The sequence below is a fragment of the Eptatretus burgeri genome, chromosome 1, assembly GCF_056783735.1.
Source record: "Eptatretus burgeri isolate ZD-2024b chromosome 1, Ebu_testis_v1, whole genome shotgun sequence".
Classification (NCBI taxonomy): Eukaryota; Metazoa; Chordata; class Myxini; order Myxiniformes; family Myxinidae; genus Eptatretus; species Eptatretus burgeri.
Window position 1 is genome coordinate 33,292,286 of NC_140961.1, and position 25,000 is coordinate 33,317,285.

At 43.5% G+C, this 25,000-nt stretch overlaps 1 protein-coding gene and 1 long non-coding RNA gene across 10 annotated transcripts in view; one reads left to right on the forward strand and one right to left on the reverse strand.

The window, feature by feature from the left end:
- Positions 1–1,997, reverse strand: part of LOC147034184 (uncharacterized) — a 3,447-nt gene extending 1,450 nt beyond the window's left edge. Inside the window, exon 1 of the long non-coding RNA XR_015057437.1 lies at positions 1,936–1,997. This is a non-coding gene — a long non-coding RNA (uncharacterized LOC147034184). The remainder of the gene's footprint in view (positions 1–1,935) is intronic.
- LOC147034181 (ectonucleoside triphosphate diphosphohydrolase 1-like) overlaps positions 1–25,000 on the forward strand; it is a 223,531-nt gene that overhangs the window by 166,552 nt on the left and 31,979 nt on the right. For 8 of the 9 annotated variants that reach the window (XM_085877966.1, XM_085877927.1, XM_085877957.1 and 5 more), the window contains 4 exons: positions 1,691–1,850; positions 2,627–2,854; positions 12,062–12,307; positions 16,220–16,333. In XM_085877966.1, coding sequence (XP_085734092.1) covers positions 1,691–1,850; positions 2,627–2,854; positions 12,062–12,307; positions 16,220–16,333 — 748 coding nt within the window. Of the gene's footprint in view, positions 1–1,690; positions 1,851–2,626; positions 2,855–12,061; positions 12,308–16,219; positions 16,374–25,000 lie in introns of all 9 variants that reach the window. The other variant, XR_015057392.1, reaches the window with a different exon arrangement.

Consider the following 25,000-nt stretch of genomic DNA (forward strand, 5'->3'; position numbering starts at 1 on the left):
CTTTGCCCAGCTACTCTTGCACAAAATACCACGGGTTCTTTTCGAAGACAGCCGGCTTACCCTCTCCTCTTCAGTACAGTTATATTTGTGCTTTTTCATCGGTTGGAATGGCAGCCAAATGCTGTTTAATGGTATCTGTGTTGGACTTCACTTGCAACAGCTGCACAATTTTGTGAGCAAACTTTACAGTGGTTGAAACACTGGAGCTTTCGACGCACTTGCAGTGTCTTTCTCACCAATGCTGTGCCAGAAGTCCTCGTGACCAAATGACGAGGCCAACAGGCTTGAATGCTGTCTGCAATTACTCCTGGATTTCCCACGGCACCTTGGAACTTAGTTTGTGCATAGATTAGCGACATGTTGGCCAAGTTCAGGCAACCTCAGCAGCAGGGCATTGTGGGCGAGCTGCCTTTCGTTCACTGATGCGCTGTGGACTGAACTGGCCAACATATTTAACCAACTTGATGTCAGAGGAACTTTCCGAAACAAAACAGAGCACTTCCAGAAGGCACGAACAAAAGCTTGTGCAGCGATAAACAACCTGATATATAACATACATGGAATTTCATACTCTGTGCCATGTTCCTGCATATAGTCGAGGATTTTTATGATCCCTCGTGAAACACCGCCAATCTTTCCTGTCTGTTTCACGTCCTTCCGAGGGATGGTGCACTTTGCCCTGCTAGCGAAGCACCGATCGGACAATTTGCACTCGGGTCGAGAATCATCCCAGACGAGACCACTCAATTGTAAGTACACTACTTTTGCACCATCCTGTCTGACCTCAACGTTACCCTTTGGAAAATCTAATTTTCTGAGAAAAGTAACGAAGTAATTTGGAATTGGACACTTGGTTAGTTTGATGTTTGGTGTTCTACCTCATGTCCAGGATCCTTCAGACACTTCCATACAGTTGCCATGATGATGTGCATTCGTCACATGGCACAGGAGAAAGAGATTATCAGAAATCAGTATACTTTAGTGTCAATTACAAGGACATGAATAGACGATGAGCCAAGACATATCACATGTTGGATTTGAACAAGAGGTCCCCACATCATAAGACATTGGTTCAGATGAGGATGCTCAACAGATGAACCTGAGGTTTTAATATTTTCTGCTTCCACATCATAGTTCATTAAGAGATCATGAAATGTCTTCACTGGGGTCCTGATGTGTTTTACTTCCAATTTAAATTTCTTTACACAAAACTATTTAAACTAATTAAGAAGAAAAGCTGTTGCCTTCACTTTTATGTGCTGCCTCGACATCAAGAAAGTTGCATATCAAATAGTACGTCTTTTGGATGACAATTTACTCCAGATTGGCACTTCTTCGTCTTCTTCTTGTGTATGGCAGCTTAGCTGCCAGGGTAGCTATCATTTCTTGGAAGTGCTACTGTGTCGCTGATGCGGTGCCCCTCTACCAGCCAGTACACACCGGTACTCATTTCGCCGACCTCGGAAGGATGACAGGCTGAGTCAACCCACCTGGTGTTATTTAACGGAACTACAGGATCTCAAACCTAAGACTCTTAAGATCTGAACTCAACCACCTTAACCGTTAAGCCAACACCAGGCTTGTCATCAAAATGAGTGCATGATTCAGAAAAAATAGGTATCACAGTATTTGCATCTTTCTAGATTATGTACACATGTAAGTACTGTACTTTTATTTCTTGCCTCCACAGTTTAAACAACCAGTCGATGGTGGACCACATCTTCCAGCTTGTTCGCAAAACCATTTCGGCTTCTGAGTTGAAAATGTGTGATGTCAGCATTCTCGATGATGCAGACGAGGGCGCCTTCGGCTGGATCACCGTCAACTACTTAACTGGAAAGCTTGTTGAGGTGAAGGTGGTCGAGGGCTTGCACTTACAACAAACACCAAGCTCTGCGTTAAACGGCAATGTCTAGATATTTTCATATTCCTCACCTCACGCGACGTCTTGCTTGTATGTCGTGCCAGTTCTCCTCGATTCTCAATTTCCTCTTTTGGTTTGGTCTTAGAATCCATTGTTTTGAAACTACTTCCGAAAGTTAAATTTCCACCTGAAAAATAAAACCATACAGTGATAGCAATTACTGTCATGAGTATATGCGGGGTCGGAACTATGCCGCTGTGTCTCCGCAGCATTGTCTTTCATCGATAAATAGGCATCATGATACAGTCTTACCCATGATCTGCTTGCATACACATATCACACATATGGTAGGTATTGAATGTAAGTGATGAGGACTGCTTAATTGTGATGACATTTGAAGCTAGGCTCTTCTCTGAACCATGATTGCATGCTGAGGCTTACGAAGCTACAGTTGGAGCCTCCGCTATGGCTTGGTACCACTCAGGGGTCAGGACATGTCCGGTAGATAGACACTTCAAAAGAAAATGTGAGCTCCTAGCACATCTTGCACGTATGTGTTTCCCCCTTGTGGACCAGCAGTGAGATAACAATGGAGTCGCCACTTTTTTTGGAAATGATTTCCAGGAGGGATTGATCTTCTTTTTAAAAAAAAAAACATGTTTATTATGTCATCATGAAGATTTTTTTTTTTAAACATTGTTAAGTAAGCTGAAAATACATTTGTTCTGTCTGTAAAGAAGAATAACAAGTGCGTTCATGCAGTTGAACAGATGGACAAGCTCATTTACTCTTCCAGAAGGAATGGACACCTTTGGGGCACTGGACCTTGGTGGTGCATCCACACAGATCAGCTATGTCCCGTTGGAGCACTCAACAAATGATACGCTTAACTTCCGCCTGTACGGACGCAATTACAATGTGTACACGGACAGCTACCTGTGCTTCGGCAAGGACCAGGCCTTGCTCAAACTGCTGGCCAACTTGGCTGAGGTAAGGCTGGATGTCAACCACATATTGATGCGTGCACTCGTATTTTTGAGCTGTCTTGCCTGGGTTTAAAATGTAGACCCAGCTATACACAGTCATACGTGTTTCACAGGCAGCATGAGGCATCAGTAGGCTAGTTTACTCCTCCCATCCAGGACAGAGGGGAGCAGGCTGGCTAGACCTTTTGCCATGTTTATACCATCTCTGACCCCGTAATGAGCAAGCTGAAAGACAGTTCGACACACCCACTCAAGGACCGGTGCCGTTCGCAAAGAGATGCGTTATCGACGGCACACCGGCTAAATTCCAAAATCTTGCCGAAACTGCAGTTACTAAGTGGTCTGCTCTTCTTGGATACCCCCATGACGCTAGTTTCCACTGCTTGCTATCTTGGAGTGCAGTTGGTGTCTGGGCAGCAGCTCCTGCACTATGTACAAATTGATGTCACCAGCTTGTTCGCATGTCAAATGTGAATGTCAATCTTCAACCACTTCGGGCAACTATTACAATGATTCGGTAATGCAACGTAATTATGCATTGGAGAACAGAAGAAGATCCAGGAGGGATTGATCTTGGGATGTTTCCTCGCCCATCTCCTCTTCCCTTCCCCATCGAGTCACAAAGACAAGACCTTAAGTCAAAAAAAAAAAACAGAAGTTTCAAAATTACGTCATCTGCCTTAGAATGCTCAGTGCGCGTATGCGGAACCCATAGAAACAGCGATCTTTGGGCATGTGAACTGCTATTGTACATGTGCACAGTGGCGTATCGAGGAAAAAATGCCGCTCGGGGTGGGATGTCAAATTGCCGCCACCTCATAACTCATATCCTGAATTAAACACAAAACCTAATCAAATAACTTTATCACAAATCAAATTAAGTGCAGTACATTTGCAAGTAAACAGTGACACTTTTGTTGTCCGCCTTTCTAAATGGTCGTTGGCCTACTAAATGTGCAGTTGTTGTTGTGACTGTGTGGCTCGTATCGTTCCTTGCCTCAGCGAAGCAAACTCGTCTATCACAGCTTTGAAGTCAACTGACTCGTCTAGTTCACGCTCGATTGAGAGAGGATGGCTAGATGACTGAGCATGAGGTAGGTCTTGATCAGTTTCAGTTTGGAGAAGCTCCTCTCACATGCTGCAACGCTCACACACATGGTGAGAAACGTCCTCGGTATGATGAGAAGGTTTGGGAAAGATTCCTCGAATCCTCACTTCACAACATACAGTATTTAAGGATTCCATATGCCTTCCACTCCACCATTTCCTTCCCGATGGTTTCCTCATTCATTTTGATGTGCTGATAAAGATGATGGGATCTCCCTCTGGAGCTCACTAATGATAATATCATCGTACGTCCCTGCGAGATGGCTGATTTTCATGGAAATGTCGCTGTCGTTGGAAGGGTTCATCAGGTAACTGATTGAAATGAGAAACCCAAACTTAATGTTCACGTCACTAATTCGATGGGTGCGTCGGGTCGTTTCCTCGTGTAGCCGATCCAAGATTTCATATTGCTCCCGGTTAATCTCATCTCGTAATGACACGTCGATCAGATGTCTCATGCATCCACGGTGTCTTCCACTGGTGAAGTTGCTGGTGAAGACAGCAACAGAAAAAAAAAAAGAGAAAACAGACAAAAAAACTGTCTTGGGACAGAGAAAAACTGGTGAAGTTATTCGGTTGTCCCGAAAAAAAGTCATGGCGTTCACTGTAGTTGCAGCAGAGTGAACCCCAGCCAAATTAATGGGAACTAGAACGGGCACTCATAGAGCGCATACCTTTGCCGCCCCTACTTTTTTGGTCTTGGTATGAGTGTGGGGAACTGGTTTGATGCTGGTTTCATGCAAATTGAATAAGAATTGACTGAGTTATGCCGAAAACCGCATATTTTTCAAGGGCGTGACCCCCCCCTCCCCGACATTTTAACCCAACCGGTGACATGTGTTATGATGTCATTGTGTCACAAGATTGGGCATTAAATTCTGAACATTTTGGTGCTGGGTTCATGTAAAGCGGACAAGAATTGACCGCGTTATGACAAAAATCGCATATTTTTCAAGGTTGTGACCCCCCTGACCTTTTGACCCCTAACCGGTAACAAGAGTATGGGCGTCATTGTGTCATATTGCATATCACAAGATGAGGCGTTGAATTCTGAACATTTTGGCGTTAGTTGCATGCAAATTGAATAAAAATTGACCGTGTTATCGTAAAAAGACGATTTTGACCTTTTCGTGACCTTGACCTTTGACCCGAACGATCCCAAAATCTAATCGAATGCTTCCTGGCTAATAACCAATCATCCCACCAAATTTCATGCAATTCGGTTTAATACTTTTTTGAGTTATACGAATCACAAGATTATAAATAAATAAATAAATAAATAAATAAATAAATACACGCCGACCAAAACATAACCTTTCGCAGAATGCGAAGGTAATGATTGGTGCAGGGAATGAAGACAGCTTTTGGATTGATATCGGTGATTCGCCGTTGAATACCACAGCGAACCCCGGTACTCCTGGCATTGCCGTACTCTTGATCACAGAGGTTCATGAGGTCAAGGCTGTCGTCTTGCAGATTCCTGATGATTTGTTCTGTTAAAGTGTCAGCCGTCTTGCCTTCCAGCAGCATGAAATTGATAAATGACTCCTTTACTTTCACTTCCCCACGTGAGATATGGACAAATCTTAGGATCCGAGACATAAGTCAGATCCGAGACTTAGGATGTCAGTCAGGTCAGGCCAGATTAGATCTGTGACTTGCTACAGGTATCATGTAAACCTGTACTAACCTGTTCCATGGTTGGGTTGTCAGCGACTAAACCGTCTCCCCCACCAGGTTCTCTGGTGAGGAGGGTGTTTGGATATGGACACCCAGCAAGATTAAACACAAAACATGTCAAAGGGCGGAGGAGCTCTTTGTGAGCCAATGGCCATCCATATCTAGTGCCCAACTGTGTCTGCGGACGTCCTCCTGCAGTTGGGTTACTTCTTATTAGGAGGTTGGTGGCAGGATTTGCACTCCGCCACCGTCAAACCCTTCATTCCGCAAAACACAAAAACGCAAAGAAATCTGAAAACCCACTCCGTGGGAGTACCTCCTGTGCAGCTTCCCTTCGCAGGGCAGCTCACCGGATGACGGGATTGGGGCAAAGCCTTCGGGACCCCCAATCTTTGATGATAGGAGGGAAACCACGTGGTAACATTCCCGGGTCAGATTGCGGGAGAGTGTGTTGGAGTGGTGCTGAGGTGTCGTCCACCAGACGGTGGTCCCCTTGGGTTAACCTGAGGTGGTCCCTTTGGGTGGGTGCCTGGAATGTCCTCTCACAAAGAGAGGATGATCACCTGTCTCTGTTATCATCTGAGCTCAAGCGTTTGGACATCGGTATTGCAGCACTCTCTGAGGTTCAGAGACTAGATTGCGGCGAGATAATGGTGGGTGGTTACACCGACTATTGGTCTGGTTGCTCTGATGGTTACCATTCCCAAGGAGTTGCTGCAGCTGTGTCCAATAAGCTGACCCCAATGATAATTGAGGTAACACAGGGCAACGAGCGTATTATGAGACGAAGGATTCATCACTCCTTAGGTGTCATTTCCCTGGTCTCTGTCTATGCTCCGACTGAGGTGAGTGATCTCACCATGAAGGACACATTCTATGCCATGCTCGAGTCTGTGGTTGATCATTGCCCCAGACGAGATACACTTCTAGTCTTGGGGGATTTCAATGCATCGACTGGAACTGATAGGGATGGTTATGAGACATGTGTTGGTCCCCATGGGTCAGGAACTATGAACCAGAATAGCACAAAGTTCCTTGACTTTGCAAGAAGTCATGGACTTAGGGTGGCTGGTTCATGGTTTCAGCACCCACAAGCTCATCGCTGGACTTGGTATTCCAACGCTGGCGGTGTGGCAAAGGAGATTCACCATTTCCTTGTTGATGGTCGCTGGAGGATGATTCAGAACTGCAGGGTCTACCGGAGTGCTCAGTTCCTCAATACTGACCACCGACTTATTGTTGCAACTCTGAAGTTGCACCTTTAATCCAGGAGAATGGTACCATCCCAGCCTCGGCTGGATGTTGGCAAGCTCAAGGATGAGTGAGTAGCTGAGGAAATTGCGAACAAGCTGAGAAGAGATTTGGGGGTCTGGGTGCTTTAGGAGGTCCTGAAGAGTTGTGGAGTGCCTTCAAGACCACTGTCTTTGATGTTGCCAGTGAATGTCTTGGAACTCACCATCGGGCAAAGAAGAATTTTGTCTCAAGGGACACTAGATACCAATTGACCAGAGTCGCAGGGCCAGGCTGAATGGCAGAGCTGAGCTGTTCAGGGAGCTGAGGCATAAAACTGTACGTGCGCTAAGGGTGGACAAGGAGGCCTATGTGCGAGGAATCTGTGAGGGAGTGGAGCATAACCTGGGGACAGGTGATTCTCGTCCCGTTTGCAGTGGAATTTGTGCATTGCGTTCATCCAAGCCCATCCTTCAGTGGACTGCAGTTAGAGCAGAAGGTGGTGGGCTCTTGACAGAGGAGTCTGAAGTGAAGGCCCGCTGGGCCGGTTACTTTGAGCGGTTGTACCAGGCTGATCCACCAGCTGTCGAGTTGGACATCAGGGGTGTTACAGTCCCTGTTGCTGATCCTCGAATCAACTGAGGTCCACCTCCGCTTGTGGAAACACAGGCTGCGGTGAACCGGTTGAAATGAGGTAAAGCTCCAGGGATCTGTGGCATCCATGCTGAACTTCTCAAGGCTGGTGTAAATGCTGCACTCGTGTCGTTGTATGCAGTTTTGTGCTCTGCCTGGAGCACAGGCATCATCCCAACTGACTGGAAGAGGGGCCTTGTTGTCCCTCGTTGGAAAGGGAAGGGTGATCGCCAAGACTGCAACAACTACCGAGGGGTGACGCTGCTCTCAGTGCCGGGCAAGGTCTTTGCTCAGATAATTCTTGATAGGGTTCGCCACCATCTGCTTGAGCACCAGCGTCCAGAGCAGTCAGGCTTTACACCAAAGAGGTCAACGATTGACCATATCCTTGCCCTTCATGTCCTCACCGAACGCAGACGAGAGTTTCGGCAGGGGCTGCTTGCAGCCTGTGTTGATCTCTGTAAAGCGTTCGATTCAGTGAATCGGGATCCCCTCTGGAGGATTCTTGGTCTTCATGGGGTGCCACCAAAACTGATCGATCTGATGTCTGAACTCAACTCTAGTACTGAGAGTGCTGTGAGATGTGGTGATACCATCTCTGACTTATTTCTAGTTGTTCCTGAAGTTCGTCAGGCGTGTGTACTGCCCCCCACACTTTTCAGCACTTGTATGGACTGGATTTTAGGGTGGATATCGGAGAGATCAAGCTGCGGTGCATCGTTTGGGAATGTCAAGATCTCTGACCTTGATTTCGCAGATGATGCAGTCATCTTTGTGGGGACTTTAGATGTCCTTTTGAGGGCCCTCGAGGTACTGAATGAGGAGTCGGGGCCGCTGGGATTACGGGTTTCCTGGGTCCAAACTAAGATCCAGGCTTTCAATGACATCTTGGATGCTGCTGTCCTGTCTGTGCCTGTTTTTGGTGAGGATGTTGAGGTCGTGGAGAGATTCACTTACCTTGGCAGTGATATGCATGTCTCTGCTGGCTGAGTCAGAGGTCAATAGACGTCTGGGTCGGGACTGGGGAGTCAAGGATTCACCGGATAATGGGGTGTGGTGCTGTCGGTACCTGTGTGGGAGGACGAAAGTCCGAGTCTTCAGGTCCTTAGTGCTTCCAGACTTGCTCTATGGATGCGAGACTTGGACTCTGACCAAGGATCTGAGAAGGAGACTTCATTCCTGTGGTACCAGGTCTCTTCGGAGAATCATTGGCTATCGCTGGTCGGACTTTGTGTCCAACGAGCGGTTGTTGAGAGAGACTCAAATGAGATTTGTTACCTGCATTGTCCGTGAGCGTCAGCTGCGGCTGTATAGACATGTGGCCCGTTTTCCTGACGCTGATCCTGCTCACCAGATTCTCTCAGCGAGGGAGTCTCATGAGTGGAGGAGGCCAATGGGCCGACCACGTGCCTCGTGGTTGCAGCAGGTTGATCGGCATCTCAAGAGGATAGGGATGGGCCACGCATCTGTCTGGGGGATGGCTAGACGGAGGCCCCTGGAGTACCGACAGAAAGTGGACCCAGCGACGCGCTGCTCTGGCGCATACTCCCATACCTGACCTGAGACATCTGATCGACGTGTGATTGATCTGGAGTATTAGCCAAGATGAGGGCATTGTCTGTTGCGCTTTTGACTTCCTTGATGATGTTCGACCTGACCCGGCTACCCAGGAGTTGTATGAATTCGTTTTGAATGGTGAGTGAGAGGTATATGATGGTCGGGTGGGGAACAGACTCGAAAGTTTCATCAAATGCTCTCTCATTACCGGATCATGTTTTCCTCACAGTGGCATCAGTGCCAGAAAATTCCCCGAGTTATTAGTTGTTTTGCGTGAGAGACTCTCTCTCTATGCCCTCGAAAAGTGAGATTTTGGCGTGATAGGTACATGACATCATCACGAATACGTTTGAGTATGGCGCGCCACTTTTCCGCATCACTTTTAATCTGACGTTGGACATCATGCTCTATAGTTGTTCCTCTTTCCAAGTGAATACACATCTATTTCCACTTCCTGGACACCTCATCATGACCTGGACTTTGTTCATGCTCAGACTCGAGAGTTTAACTTCCTCCACTTGTTAAATCCCTCCTTCTTGGTGAAGGAGCTACTCACAGGGGTGAAAATGCAAAATTTGGCTCAACTCATTCAATAAGATGCCAGAAGTATTCCAAAAGCAAAAATACAATGCCACATCTTCACATTAGCAGAAGAAGAAAAATCAAAAGAGAAGAAAAACAGCAGCAGAAGCAAGCTCAGCATGCTAACCTTGCAAAGAGGGCAGCAGAGAGAATGACAGCTCTGCGATGAAGATAACTTATCGATCACAAGAGAATCCCGTCATGGGGGGCACGAGTGCTTTTGCTGGTAATATATATCATCAACTAAATGAGATACCCATTGTTCGCCCCCCCGGGTAAACAGGGTAAACTTTTTGTCCTCAGTGTCTTTTTGTGTGTCCTGCAAATGAGGCCGCTTTCTATGTGATGCGGTTGAGAGGCTGCAACTAATATTAGTCTTGTTCCACTTCGTCATCTTTAAATATGAATGAACTATGAATGAATATGTTGAATGAACTTGAATGTTTAGCCTATATATTATTAATTAAAATATATATACACCTGTATGTTCCACACTATAATTTTCTCCGCAAGTCTGTCTGAAGCTCTGTCCGGTGTCAGCACATTACATGTCAGCAGTTCCCTGTTGACAATTAATGTCAGGTTGTTGTGCGTAATTTCGGATTTCGGGTGAGTTTTCAAGGCTGAATGGTGTTAAAATACAGAAGAGTCACCCATCATTCTGACGGGCTTTTCTGCTGGTGTACATAGAGTTATGGATGTCACTGTTTGCCCGGTCTAGGTCAAACCATGAAGGTTGGGTGGAATGGGTGGAACAGCTGATGAGTGTAAACAAACATATGCTTTCCACTAACACGAGGCCTTCCCAGCATTGGAATGAGATGCGGACTGGATTGAGCCACGAACACAAGAATGAGCCGCGAACGCCTCGCGACAGCTTCGAGTTTAGTTTCCCGGCATGGCGTGCGCTCCTTTTTTTCCCACCCCCTCTCTCCAGCATACCATTGACCATGACCATTGGTCAGCAAATGGACGGCGGGGCCATTTGCGCAGTTCAACACCTCCCTGCGTTTACGCTTCCATGCACCATGGGAAAATGTTCCTCAGCAGTGTCGATAGATGATAGATGCAACAAAACAAATTTGCCCCTCCCCTCCGAAAAAAGTGCAGCTTGGGGCGGCCACCCCATTCACCCCTCCCAACGCCACTCGCTCCACCAGTGCATGTGCGGTAAGGATTATTACCTAAAATGGGTCACAAAGCTTCGAAAATAAACTGAAAATACTTGGAAAAGTACCCGAGAGAAAGCTGGAGTGTACCTCCGCACAAAGAAAGAGTTGGAGGGAGAAACCGTATCTGGTTTGTGTGTTTCTGAATACCGATGGGAAGGTTATATCTGGGGCTTGTGAATGCACAAAAAAAGATATGACCGTTTTTACAGCCATTTTTCCCTGCTGTGCAGGGGTTGGGCTTTTTCTTGAGGCAATGTTTTTTATGGCCGGATGCCCTTCCTGACACCAACCCTGGTCGCCTCTTATGACACACAGGGATATGGTACACCTATTCTAACCGGGGCATACACCGGGACCAGTACACTGGCACTCATTTCGCCGACCTCGGAAGGATGACAGGCTGAGTCAACCCCCTGGTGTTAATTCAGTGGCCCAATGGGGCTTGAACTCAGGACCCGAGGATCCCAAGCCGCCACCCTAACCACTAAGCCAACACCAGACTTGCTTGTGAATGCACAGGATAAGTTTAAAATCAACTTTGAAAAGTATGTTTTTACTATTCATCATATTGGGGGTGGGGGTGGGATCTGTGAGGGCTGTTATTTAGAAACATACTGTTTGTTTGGTTCCATGGCCACAGGGGAAATTATATTTGTTGTGTGTGTGTGTGTGTGTGTGTGTGTGTGTGTGTGTGTGTGTGTGTGTGTGTGTGTGTGTGTGTGTGTGTGTGTGTGGGTGCGTGTGTGTGTGTGTGTGTGTGTGTGTGTGTGTGTGTGTGTGTGTGTTAGCAGGAAATTGTAGAAACACAATGCCTCACATCCACGGATATTTCTATATCTTTCTGTGAGTCCGATTTGCATCGAGGAACACAACAATTATGTTTTAACCATCTTGAAATTGTCACTCTTTCATTTAAATGCTTAAAATTATGTCAACGAGATGATTTGATTTACAGATTTCACGCTAGCGACGGCAGGTTAAAAGTGCCCGCGCTAGCAGAAGTGAGCCACTGAAAACACAAAGACACCGCAGGCGTGAAAGGACTCGTTTGCATTCATGCTTCATTTCAAAATTCCCATATTATATCTTGATTTTAAGTCTTCATTTAACATGCAGTTATTGCTGCACATGAATCATGCACTTGTTGGCCCCTGGCCTCTCCCTCCTTTTGTTAAAATTATGGATCCACCTTTTGAGTTTAAGAACAATCTTTTGATAACCATGCTATCTTTATTGTCTGTGGCATGAAGGGGGTTGAAGGAGACAGCCTGGAAGTCCCATGCTTTCTGAAGGGCTACACACTCAACATGAAGGAGTCAAAACTTTTTGGCAGCCCCTGTACTCACCAGCATAACAGGGAGACCAAAGAGCACAATAGGACAATCTCTCTGTTGGGTTTGGGAAATCCCGGTGCATGTTCCAGCAACATCGCCAATCTATTCAGCACCTTGGATTTTCACCAACAGGGCCAACCTCCCCTCACCGGCACTTTTATGGTAAGGCACCGACGTCATGGTGGACAAACATGTCAAAAACTCTTTTCTTGTGAACTCTTTTTATTTGTTTTGTTTTCTAATATAGAAAATCTAGGCTTGTGGAAATACAATGTGATGAAGGGTAGTGTGCGGATGGTGGGGAAACAATCAAACACAGAAACAGGGGATGAACAAACAGGAATAGGGAGAAAGATAGTAACTTGCAGATAAACGGGGGTGGATGTGCTAAATGTTAATATGGGTAGAAAATATCACGGGTAGGAATGGAAGATGACATAAGATGAATTATACTGCTGTCTTGAAGTACAAGAGAGGAGACGGGGATCGCACTGGTTCAGAGAGGCAATTCCACAGAAGAGTAGAGGCAAGCATTAAGTCTGGATTTTAGAAGGTTAAACAAGGTTGGGGTTATTGGAAAAGCATGTGCATCCTGGAGTGGCAAGGTTTTAAAAATGTATGGCAAGTATGACTACAAGAGGGACAGAAGGTGAGTAGCAAACACATTCCACCAATCTGTCTGTACCAAGAAAGCAACAGGCACTGTGCCGATGCTTCTCCGGTATGTAGAAATTTCAATGATGATTAAAGCTGTTTATACCAAAGCATTCAATCAACATCATCAGGATTGCACATATAGAGGGAAGAGCAGTACTCCATCGAGTTACGGACATTTGTGTTGTAGGTTATTGAAGTTCAGATATACCGAAGAAGCACTTGGTGCAGTGGAGGATACCGGCCGGCTTTGGAGACCAGCTTGCTTCTATTATCTTCCGAGAAAAGGTCTTGGCTCATCATGAGGACAAGATGTATGTGAGGGACTGAACTTTTTGCAGTGATCGAGCAAGTTAGTAGGTGGGTTTGCTAGATGATTCTTCCTGAGTGAAATGGTGAGATTGAATGATGACATATTCCATCTCTCTGGCCAACCAGCATCTTATCTATCCTTTTTATTGTTTTTCTATGGAAGCGAAGACTCATGGAGGAGCTGTAACACTAATCATGCATGAGACAACAATGGACTTTATTTCAGGCAAACACAACTACTGAGCTTTGGAGAAGTGTCATCACTTCCTGTAGCACTCTGGGTACCAGCAACATCATCTTTATGACATTTCTTCTGCCCCATTGATACCAATCTGTGGTGTTTTTTTTCTGTGCTATATCCTTTAAATACTGAACATCAAGCAAGGAAGCGGCGCGTACAATTTCTTGAAGTCTTTCGTGTGACTCGACCAGGGCCGGAATCAAACTGCTGACCTTCCATACTGATCGTTTTGATGGACCATTTAATTCTTATGCCACCAAGTTTGGTCAGATCTGCTGAGAGGGGTGCAGCTGTTCAGTCATTGTGATGGTGGAACATGCAGTGGAATAATCTGTAAACTGGAAAAGAGTGTTTTCTTGGGCATCAGAACAATCAGTGGTGCATCAGTATATGACAAACAAAGCTGGGCTCATTATGATTACTTGAAAAACTCCAGCCTCCACTAGGAGAGATAATTAAAAGATACAGTTGAGAGCAACATGCTGTTTGCATGCATGGAAGAAGTTAAAGAGCCAGGAATTAAGGTGGCCTTAGATCTTACAGGAAGAAAGGTTGGTGACCAGAGCGTAGTGCCAGATCGTGTCCAGAGACACATTCGATCCAGCCAAGTCTCACTTAGGGAGAGCCTCCATACATTGGATGTAAAAAAGCAGTATTTCCAAAGTTGATCTACTGGGATGGAATTCAGACTGATGAGAGATCATGCCAGATGAGAAGAGGAAAGACATAATGTTACCTGCAATGAGGTTGCCCATTATTATTATTATTATGTTTTTTTTCCCCCACCACTGGAGTCAACTTCTGCTTTCCTGGTTTGAGTTAGGATCATCTCTGTTTGCATTTTTCTTGAGTATGGGATTGATGTTGGCTGTCTTCCAAGCAGATTGGAGGTGGTTTTAGGTGAAGAAAAAGCTGATGAGAGCAGCAGACCAGGATTTCAAAGTATGGGTACTGAAGCCATTTGGATCTGTCAATAAAGCATGGTCAAGGCTGGCGGCAGCTTTCTCTGCCGTTCTCAGCTAAATAATATCAGTGTCCAGGAAGCAATAGGTATGGAGTGAGGGGGTGGATAAGGTGGGGACAGAGAGGGATGAGTTGGATATGTGAGCTTTGGAGGCAATCGTCTAGTTAAAAACATTAATCTTTGTCTCAAGTGGAGTCAGCTGTGAAGCTTTTGAAGGTGAGGAAAGGTTTGAGAGGAGCCACACATCTGAACAGACACAACTTAAACAAGGAACCACCATGACATTGAGAAAGGAGAAAGGATGGAGTGTCTCGCCTGAAGATTGGCTTGATGTTAGTTTAAGACTTTGACATCCTGTGTCACAAATTGCACCTGTAAGTTGCTCTTTGAATTTGCAATTTTTGTGTAGAAATGAAGAAAGCTGGGTTGTTGTTTTTTTTGATGTTCTTACTCTTTAACCTTCTCAACCATAACTTTAAAATGTTTAATTTCTGGGAAAAAACAAAAATTATAATCTTCGTACGAGACCAACATTTATTCTATTGCACTGTTTGAGATCGGACGTCATTGCATTGTGCGCCAATGAGATTCCCATTATACGCTGTCACTGGTCTGGCATTATGCCAGGTTCCACAGGACACATTATGCCATTATGCCATTATGTCTGGTTGGCCCAACGCTGGCAAAAATTTGCCATGGTCATAAGAGCATTTTGAATTTCTGAAACAGCGACATCGATTTGCCAACGTCGGTCCGACATCAGCCACATGGCGTTCGAAGCATTGGGCCAATGGAGAAAATTATGTTGGACTAACACTGCTGCTGACATTTACCCAATATTAACCCAACATCAGTGTGTTTGTCTCAACCCAACACCAACCTAGCTGGGTGATGATGTAATTACACTTCACACTCGAGTGATATCAATTGTCTGAGAATATGAGAAGATGTGAACTCATTATTTTTTTTAGATAAAATCCAATTCCTCTCTTCTCTCTACCTCCCATTTTTTGTTCATTCTGACATTCAATCTCGAGTGCAGACACACACGCAAAACTTCAGGAAATCATTGCTTTGACTTTGCATCGGAAAAAATAGCCGCTGTGGCGTAAGAATCCTGATTCGGGTGTAACAGTTGAAGCTAACATTCTCCCAGCATGCAGCACCTGTTGGTAAAGTTCAGCGTAACATTTTACTTTCTTGGCTATTCCAGGGGTAGCAGAAAACATTTATAGGATAACAACAGAGTTTCCATTTGAGCTTTTTGGTCCTTGGTCTGATTCCCCGCTGAATCGAATGAAACTAAAACGATGAGATGGTGCAGTGCCAACAGCACACTGTGATGAATGCTGCCTAAAAAGGGGACGCTAATCTGGCTGTTCAGCGTGCATTGGAGATGCTGTATTAAAGATCAAAGGTCATTTTTAAGGCATTGTAATCTTTCTTTCTATATATTACTAAAACTCTCATCTTGTATATATGTATGTATGTATGTATGTATGTATATATATATATATATATATATATATATATATATATGTATATATATATATATATATATGTATGTATGTTCCTGAAATACAGCCAAAACGGTACACGATAGCGCAAAAATTTTCGGCCCACCTTACTCACCATTCTCCTGCAGTGTACAGTATCAAGTTTCGTTCAAATCTGGCAACGAAAAAAATTATTAAAAAATCAATTCCCGATTCAGTCAAGTACTCTTCGGGAGAATTTGATCAACGCAAACAACCTCAGCGGTATAGTTCGCTGGAGCTATCTTTTTTTCTTTTTCTTTTTTTGAAATGATTTTTTTTTTATCAACCGCTGTCACAACGGGAACCCGACGGGTTCACGGGTCGTCTCGTACCTTTTAAAACAATATCTTCCACCATATTTGCAGGCATTTTCAGCGTTTTACCACATCATGAATTTCTTCAACTTGTCAGAAGGATCTTCGTCACCAGAGCAACTGAACGAAACTGTCTGGACCTTTTGCACTCGGCCATGGCATGAGGTACTACTCCACATGGATCGATGTTACAACATTCTTAGAGGTAGATTTTCTTTCTACAGTGTAAACAAGGTGTATATATTGGCAGTCTCGCTAACATTTGCCACATTGTTATTTTAACTTTATTGGTTAATCTAAAATGGCATCACTACCAGTTCCTGGGAGAAAATGGCCTTCACGATAAAAAGTTAGAGTGAGGGTTCGGTTAACTTCGGGGTTAAGGTTAGGGTGAGCGTTAAGACCAATCATGGATTAGAGCACTGGTGTACTAAGAGGGGTGCTGTCAGCCCCAGGTGTAAGCCAGGGGGGAGGGGGTGCCATTGGCAAAGTTGAAATACCAGTACGATGATATAACGATGGTTTTAGTTGCAAGTGACGTTATAATATTATTATTCACCTCATAATAAAGACAGTAACTCAAAACGAAATCCGTCGTTATATCAGAGTACATGGGGGCAAGAACTCAGCATTACATTATAGGGTGGGAGGTGGTGGAAGTGATGACTAATGGGAGGAGGTAGGGGGAGGCAGAGCTGTTGATGTGCTTGGCATGGGTTTGTCGGTGGGTGACGTTGTTGTTGATGTTGATGGCTTGAAGATGTTGATGGCTTGAAGTCGCTGCTGAGAGGAGACTGTTGACAGTATTTTTTAATTTCTCCTCAAGAGTCCTCATATAAAGCACAATAGCATGATCCCAGAAATACTTTTTTTGTCATCAGCTTTCTCCACCAATTAGAAGCAAGCTTTCACAAGTTACCGGGGCATTATGCATTGTAGGAAACGTCATGATTCGTTCTTTGGGTTGACGTCAGTTCAAACTCATTTGCATACATCATACATGTCTCGGCCATGATGGGAGCTCGACGCGCTTTTTGGGTTAACCCTTTCATTCTGAAAAGTTAATTACATTACTGTGCTGTATTTGCAGGCCTTCTGAAAAATTAATCTCCCCAATTAAATAGTTAATGGGCGGGAAAAACATCACCACGGAAATCACGTCGTGCAATCGCCGGGCGTTCCTTGACACTGGATTTTCTGTTACCTTTTTGAAAATTCTTCCTGGTGGTGTTTTCTCTGTAGTTGAAGATGTGGTTTTGTTATACTAGCAGAGTACCCACCTTACGGGCGGTCTTGTTCCAAGCATGCAACACGTTGTTCTGACACATACCTTTATTCGGGCGGTGTGTAGGCAAGTGACAGCTCCATATAGGAAAAATAAATAACCCAGGTTACGTGCATGAAGCAACAAGACATCGACTGTTAATAATTCAAAACACCTCCCGGCACTGAAAAACGTGGGGACAGGAATACTGAACTATAAATGGTTGGGACTTGTAATACCAGGGAAAACCTGGAGCAGTGCTTCATGATACACATTTACATAGAGAATTTGTCCCCCACCCCTCACCCCCCCAAAAAAATAATAATTAAAAACATCCCTGTACATTAATTGTGGTTATACTGATCCTCTGTAGCAAGTATGGATGTAATTGGTCCATAACTGAAGGAGGAGTAGCCCGACAAACAAACTCACAAACACCGGTCCATGAATTATCGCAAGGATCAATGCCAAGCAGTATTACTGAATTTTTAATTACTTATTTATTACTTATTTAATTAGTACTGAATACTGAATATTACCAACCTGTTTGCTGAATTTTTAATGTCCTGCATTTTTCTTATTTCCAATTTGCTTAATACAAGTATAGTTCTGTGATCCGCTTGAAATTTTACCTTTCAAACATGATATATGTTTTTGTGTATTTAATGTTTTTTAATTATATGCCAAATATTCGAGGTATGCCCCTGGATTAGAGCAGTGGTTCTTAAATGTTTTGATGAGGTCATTCATCTTGAACATAGTTCCGGGGAGCTTATGGGATGGTGCGTCATCGTCCGTCCATCCATCCGTCCGTCCGTCCGTCCACAAATACTTTCAACTTTTTATCTGAAACTACACATACGATTTTGACAAAATTTTACCACAACGTTCATCACCGTGTATGTACCAAAATTTGTTCATGGCATTAAAAAAATCGGTCCCTAAAGGGGTTATTAACATGGAGCGGTTATTTTAGTGTATATGTCCGAAAAACCTCAAAATAGGTATTTGCTTTCTTTGCAGAAACTACACAAGCAGTTTTGATTAAACTTGACCACAACCTTCATCACCCATGACATATCAAAGTTTATTCATGGCATTCAAAAAAATTGGGTCTGAGGAGGTCAACAGAGGGAGTTTATGGGGGGAGGGGGGTTGCCCCCAAAAGAGGTATTTGCTTTCTTCTAAAAAAACTACACACGCAATTCTGATGAAACTTCACCACAACCTTCATCACCCGTGAAACAAAAATCCATAGATATTTACTTTCTTCTCCATTACGTATTTTGTGGGTCATCCATGCCTCCCAGTTGTTCCCTGGTTATCTTATCCAGCCGCTACCAGCTGAGTGTCCAGGGGTATTGCCTCTATGTTTATAATATAGCATATGTTTTATAAATGCAAAATAAATAACCCAATGTTGAAGTAAATATTCCCTTTCTCACTATTTTTATTGAAATGAGAATTCAATTTTTTTTATTTGTTGCATTACTGTTGGTAAAATTTTTAAAAGAAATGTTACTTTTATATTTTGGCAGAATTTTTAAAAGAAAAGTTACATCTAAGTGCTTTACTTTTAAAGAGTTGCTCGGAAGTAGAATTTTGTTGGATGAATTGGATTGGATGAAAATCTGTCGGTTGTCTGATGCCGTTTCCTTGACACAAGAAGCTTTATTCTTTGTGATGTTAGAGAGGTTGCATTTTATGTCATCCTTCACATCAAGCCGGTTTTGGGATTTTGCTTATTCTGTGAGAAGAATGGAGAATCCATTCGTGGATTCATAAGTAATGGGAAACGGCAGTTGGATTTGTATTCAGAATTACAACTGCAACAGCAAATATTTTATGACGACAGTAAGTCCTCACTTATCACAAGTTCGCAAATTGCAGTTTCAATTTTTCGCAATTTAGTTTTTTTTATGATTAAATCTTTGATTTTATCACAACTGTGTTTCGCTTTATCACAATGCCATCACAAGGAAAAGCTTTCAAACCACGTGCCTGAAACAACAACCACTGAGGATGCACATAGAAAAAATATTCACTCTATTGTGCATGTACTGTACACTGTGTTTCTTCCGCGCTCGCAGGATGGAAGACGCTCAATGATAGAGATTTACATTCCTTTTTGAAATAGGCCAAACCCTCCATAATGTGCAGCAAGAGACTCGCCAGTCCTTCGTCAATCACACCTAATCTCAAGAAACAACGAAAGGCAGTTACATTAGAAGTGAAATTGAACATGATTAAAAGAACTGAAGGTGGTCAAGGAACGACGCAAATCGGGTGCGCATACATGATCGCTGCATCGACTGTGCATTTGATCGTGAAAAGTTCAGCAAAAATTAAGGAACAGAGACTGTGACCAATTTGAGTGCTACGAGACCAACCAGAGTGAGAGACAGTGCCATGCAGAACATGGAGCAGTTATTAAGTGCATGGATCGAAGATCAAACTAAACATCGCATGCCTTTATCTCTTGCTGTGATCCAAGAAAGAGGCCGTAGTTTGTGGAATGATTTCCAGACATTAAGGATTTGTGGAATGACTTTTAAACATTATGGTTTTTGAATAAATTAAGGATTCATGGGTGGAGGTGAGTGCCTCTACAGCAGTGGTTCTTAACCTTTTTATGTGCTCGTACCCCTTGAGCTTTCATAATATTTCCCCGTACCCCCTGTCTAAAATGACTTATGGAAATAAATGAAATTATAATAATTGATATGAAATACAATGTAATGAATATAATTCTTTATACAATGCGTTGAATACATACAAATATACTGAATACAAAAATTGCCTTGCAAGTACAACCGTACTTACACAGTACACCGACAATCAGACATATTACTAATGGCTCTCGTGTTGTTTTTCATCAATGATCATGCTGAAACGAGGTTCTTTTTTGAGATAGCCACACGCATGTCATCACTTGCATCCAAACGATTCCTGCCCTCAATTTTGATGTGTACGAGAGTTGAAAAACCAGTTTCACATAAGTAGGTAGTCACAAATGGCACAAGGACCTCCAAAGCTCTCGCTGCTAACTGGGGGAATGTGTTGAGTTTTGCACACCAGAAGGTATCTAACTGCATTGAATCAAACTCCATTTTGATTTTATTACTGGCTTTCATCTCAACTAGATCTTCTTTCATTTCATCATTATCATCCATGGAATCTCGGTTGAAAACAAATGGGTCCTGCATCCATCCCTGTGTAACAGAAATCTCTCCATGCTGAAAGTATCCCTGGAAGGACTGACTCGGCACCTGCAAATGTTCTTTCATTTCAGTCACAATGAGTAATAAATTTTCTGCATTAGAAACTTCATCAAGCTTTGGAAAATTTGCATAGTTTCCAGACCCAATGCGATTTATCCACATTGGAAGTTTATTAGTGAAGGCAGACATCTTTTCCCTGGCTGTGATCATGTTCATCCCTGTACCCTGGATGGAGGTGTTCAACTCGTTGAGGTGGCTGAATATATCTGCCAGGTATGCCAAGGACAAAATGAACTTCTCATTTTCAAAGTGCTCTGCTATGCCACTGCCTCGCTGTCTAAGAAACTGCTGGATTTCTTTGTGCAGTTCGAAAACACGAGTAAGCACTCGGCCACGGGATAGCCACCTCACCTCTGAGTGGTCAAGAAGAACATTGTGTTCAGCTCCAATTTCGTCACAAAAAAACTTTGAAGAGACGGTGATTCAAGGCTTGTCCTCTGATAAAGTTTACTGCACTCACAACAATTGACAACACATTTTTCAGTTGTTCTGGTAATGTCTTAGCTGCAAGGGCATGGTGATGCAGCACACGGTGGGTGACTGTGACGTGAGGCACCTCCTTTTTCACACGGGCAGCAAAGCCTGATTTGTTTCCAGGCATGGCAGGAGCTCCATCGGTGCAAAGTGAACCACACATGTCGAGAGTCATCCCGTGCTTCAAGAACAAATCCTTGACGATATTGAACACATCAATTGCTTTTGTGGTTGTTGTCAATGGTTCACAAAACAAGAATTTTTCCACCAATTCTTTCTCCTTCACATACCGCACAAATACTAATAACTGACTACAAAAACTGACTCATCTAACTGAAGACTCACTTTGATAGGACTGGCTTTGATATCGGCAATCACCTGCTGCAAGATGTCTTTACTCACGTCACGAATCCTGGAACATATAATGTCATTTGACAAGGGTACTTGCCTTAGTTTCTTTTCTGCCTCAGTCCCCAGTACTGTTTTTGCCATTTCAGGTGCACAAGGTTTCACCAATTCTTCAGCAACTGTATGAGGCTTTTTTTTCTTGGCACACAAAAATGCAACTTGGTAAGATGCTTGCAACAATGGCTTCTCAATCGGTACAAATCCCTGCTTTGGTAAGGTACCACCACGATCAAATTGTCCCCTTTTGATCTTCAAGGTATTGAAATCATTTCCCGACTTCGCACCCCCGTGCCGATTATTAAAATGTTCATTAAGTTTTGAAGGTTTGAGATTTGCATTTGTAAATACTGTGCTGCATAGTATGCACTGTGGTCTCTGAGTTCCATCTTTTTTTGTCATGCAAGTGAAACCATATCGAACATAGTCATCATTCCACTTGCAATCTCCTGGACATGCCTCAGCACTGAAAATAAATGCACACAATTAGTAAACGAAATTTTGAATCAATAGCAAAAGTAGTGACAAAGTCGTACACAAAAAAACAGTGAAATAATATATTCTAGGACTCGGATCCTAGGATTATTCATCTCTACAAGATGTGGAAAACAAAACAAATAAATGCACAGGAAATCACACAAAATACCGCTTATAATTCAAACCATTTCACAACCCACAGTGATAAGATGGACCTCCTGGACAGCAGGAGGTATTAACACACTTCACATTTACAAATATTATACGTCTTCATATCTTCACCTTCACAATGAAAACCCTTCACAACACATCACAACCCAATCCTACAGCTTCGTATTCCAACAAAACCATTCCACTACTACAATTTAATCACAGGACAACACCACAGTGCGGCAATATTATCACTTCTCTTCCCATTGTAATACCTCCTTTGCTGCACAATAGCTTATCAGATCATTGCACCATCTTTATCGCACTACAACACCACTTTCTTGCAATATATCAAACGAACACCACACTCCAACAGTACGAACCTGTTCCTCCGAAGCCCAAAACACAACTGAGCAATGTCCAACTTCCAAGCAACAGTGCCAGTCATATAACTGAACGCGTATTATACGAGTAAAATTGACAACGTATGAAACACATTAAGTCTCAAACCGTAAGTATAAGCAAAGTAACACTGTCTTATACAAATATAATTACATCATAGATTTGAATTAAAAATGGTAAAGAATTAAAATTAAATGCCATCTCAAAAATATAAAATATATATTTGATTATAATATTTTGAAATTATTCATGAATTGAAACATTTCTTATTAGTTATTTATTTATTATTATTATTATTATTATTATTATTATTATTGGAATTTAAGTACTATACAATATTGAATTTGACACCATATATCGTACCCCCTGATTTGATGCTTCGTACCCCCAGGGGGTACACGTACCCCCGGTTAAGAACCACTGCTCTACAATGAATGCTGGAAGAAAGTGTGGCCTGAGTCTGTTCACAATTTCATTGGTTTTGCTGATGTTCCATTGATTACAAGCCAAATTGTCGACCGAGCAAGGCAGGCTGGTTTTGATGAAGTTGGCATTGAGGACATGTAGGACTTAGAGTCTCATGCAAAACCCTTAAGCAATGAGGAATAACATGAGTTGGAATATCTGCAGCTGAAGAATAAGAACAAGAGGAACAATAAGATGTAATGCCTTGACTCAAGCAGCTCACGACATGAAAATGTCAGCCAAATTCTCAGCACGTTTGAGGAGGCCATATAATTTGTTACTGAGCAAGATGCAAATGTTGAAAGGAGTGCTGATTTTAGCTGTGCTGTTAATGACGCCATTCGTTGCTACAAGGATCTGTATGAAGCAAAGAAAAAGCCATCCAGCTGACTCTACATGCATTTTTCAAGCTGAAAGATACATCACCAACTACATCCACCAGCCAAGATGCTCCTTCCACCAGCCGCACCATTCTCGCAAGTGAAGAAAGTGACAACACAGTGTCGAGTGAAGAAGCAGATGATTCTTCACCTCTGCAAGTGTGAGTTTCCTCCCACAATCAACTCTGTTCCTCCAGTCTCGGTTCAAGAAAGTGTCGCCACCTCTCAGAGAATACAACCTTTGTTTGTTGTCTATTGTTTATAACATTAAATGTTTCGTATATATTTAATGTTTGGTGTCTTTATTTGTGTATATGTCTGAAAAAACATCCAAGGTACACCCAAAATTCCTGGTCAAAAACGCATCCCCCCCCCTTTAATACTTGGTTTTCAATGGTAAAACATGTTTAATTTAACACAGTTTAGCTTTTCATAAGGTTTTGCAGGAATGCATCCCTTGCAATAAGTGAGGACTTGTTGCATGTATGTACATACTAGCAAATAGAACCCGTTGCTTCGCTGTTGGGGATCTTAAGGGGGGAGGGAGAGAGAGAGAGAGAGAGAGAGAGAGAGAGAGAGAGAGAGTGAGTGAGAGAGAGAGACACACAGAGAGAGAGAGAGAGAGAGAGAGAGAGAGAGAGAGAGAGAGAGAGAGAGAGAGCGTGACACAGAGAGAGAGAGTGTGACACAGAGAGAGGGAGAGAGAGAGCGTGACACAGAGAGAGAGAGTGTGACACAGAGAGAGGGAGAGAGAGAGAGCGTGACAGAGAGCGAGAGTGACACAGAGAGAGAGAGAGAGAGAGAGAGAGAGAGAGAGAGAGAGAGAGAGAGAGAGAGAGAGAGAGAGAGAGAGAGAGAGAGAGAGAGAGAGAGAGAGAGAGAGAGAGACACAGAGAGACACAGAGAGACACAGAGAGAGAGAGAGAGAGAGAGAGAGAGAGAGAGAGAGAGAGAGAGAGAGAGAGAGAGAGAGAGAGAGACACACAGAGAGTGACACACACAGACAGAGAGAGAGACAGAGAGAGAGAGAGAGAGAGAGAGAGAGAGAGAGAGAGAGAGAGGGAGGCACAGAGAGAGGGAGAGAGAGAGAGCGGGACAGAGAGAGAGAGAGAGAGAGAGAGAGAGAGAGAGAGAGAGAGAGAGAGAGAGAGAGAGAGAGAGAGAGAGAGAGAGAGAGAGAGAGAGAGAGAGAGAGAGAGAGAGAGAGAGAGAGAGAGAGAGAGAGAGAGAGAGAGAGAGAGAGAGAGAGAGAGAGAGAGAGAGAGAGAGAGAGAGAGAGAGAGAGAGAGAGAGAGAGAGAGAGAGAGAGAGAGAGAGAGAGAGAGAGAGAGAGAGAGAGAGAGAGAGAGAGAGAGAGAGAGAGAGAGAGAGAGAGAGAGAGAGAGAGAGAGAGAGAGAGAGAGAGAGAGAGAGAGAGAGAGAGAGAGAGAGAGAGAGAGAGAGAGAGAGAGAGAGAGAGAGAGAGAGAGAGAGAGAGAGAGAGAGAGAGAGAGAGAGAGAGAGAGAGAGAGAGAGAGAGAGAGAGAGAGAGAGA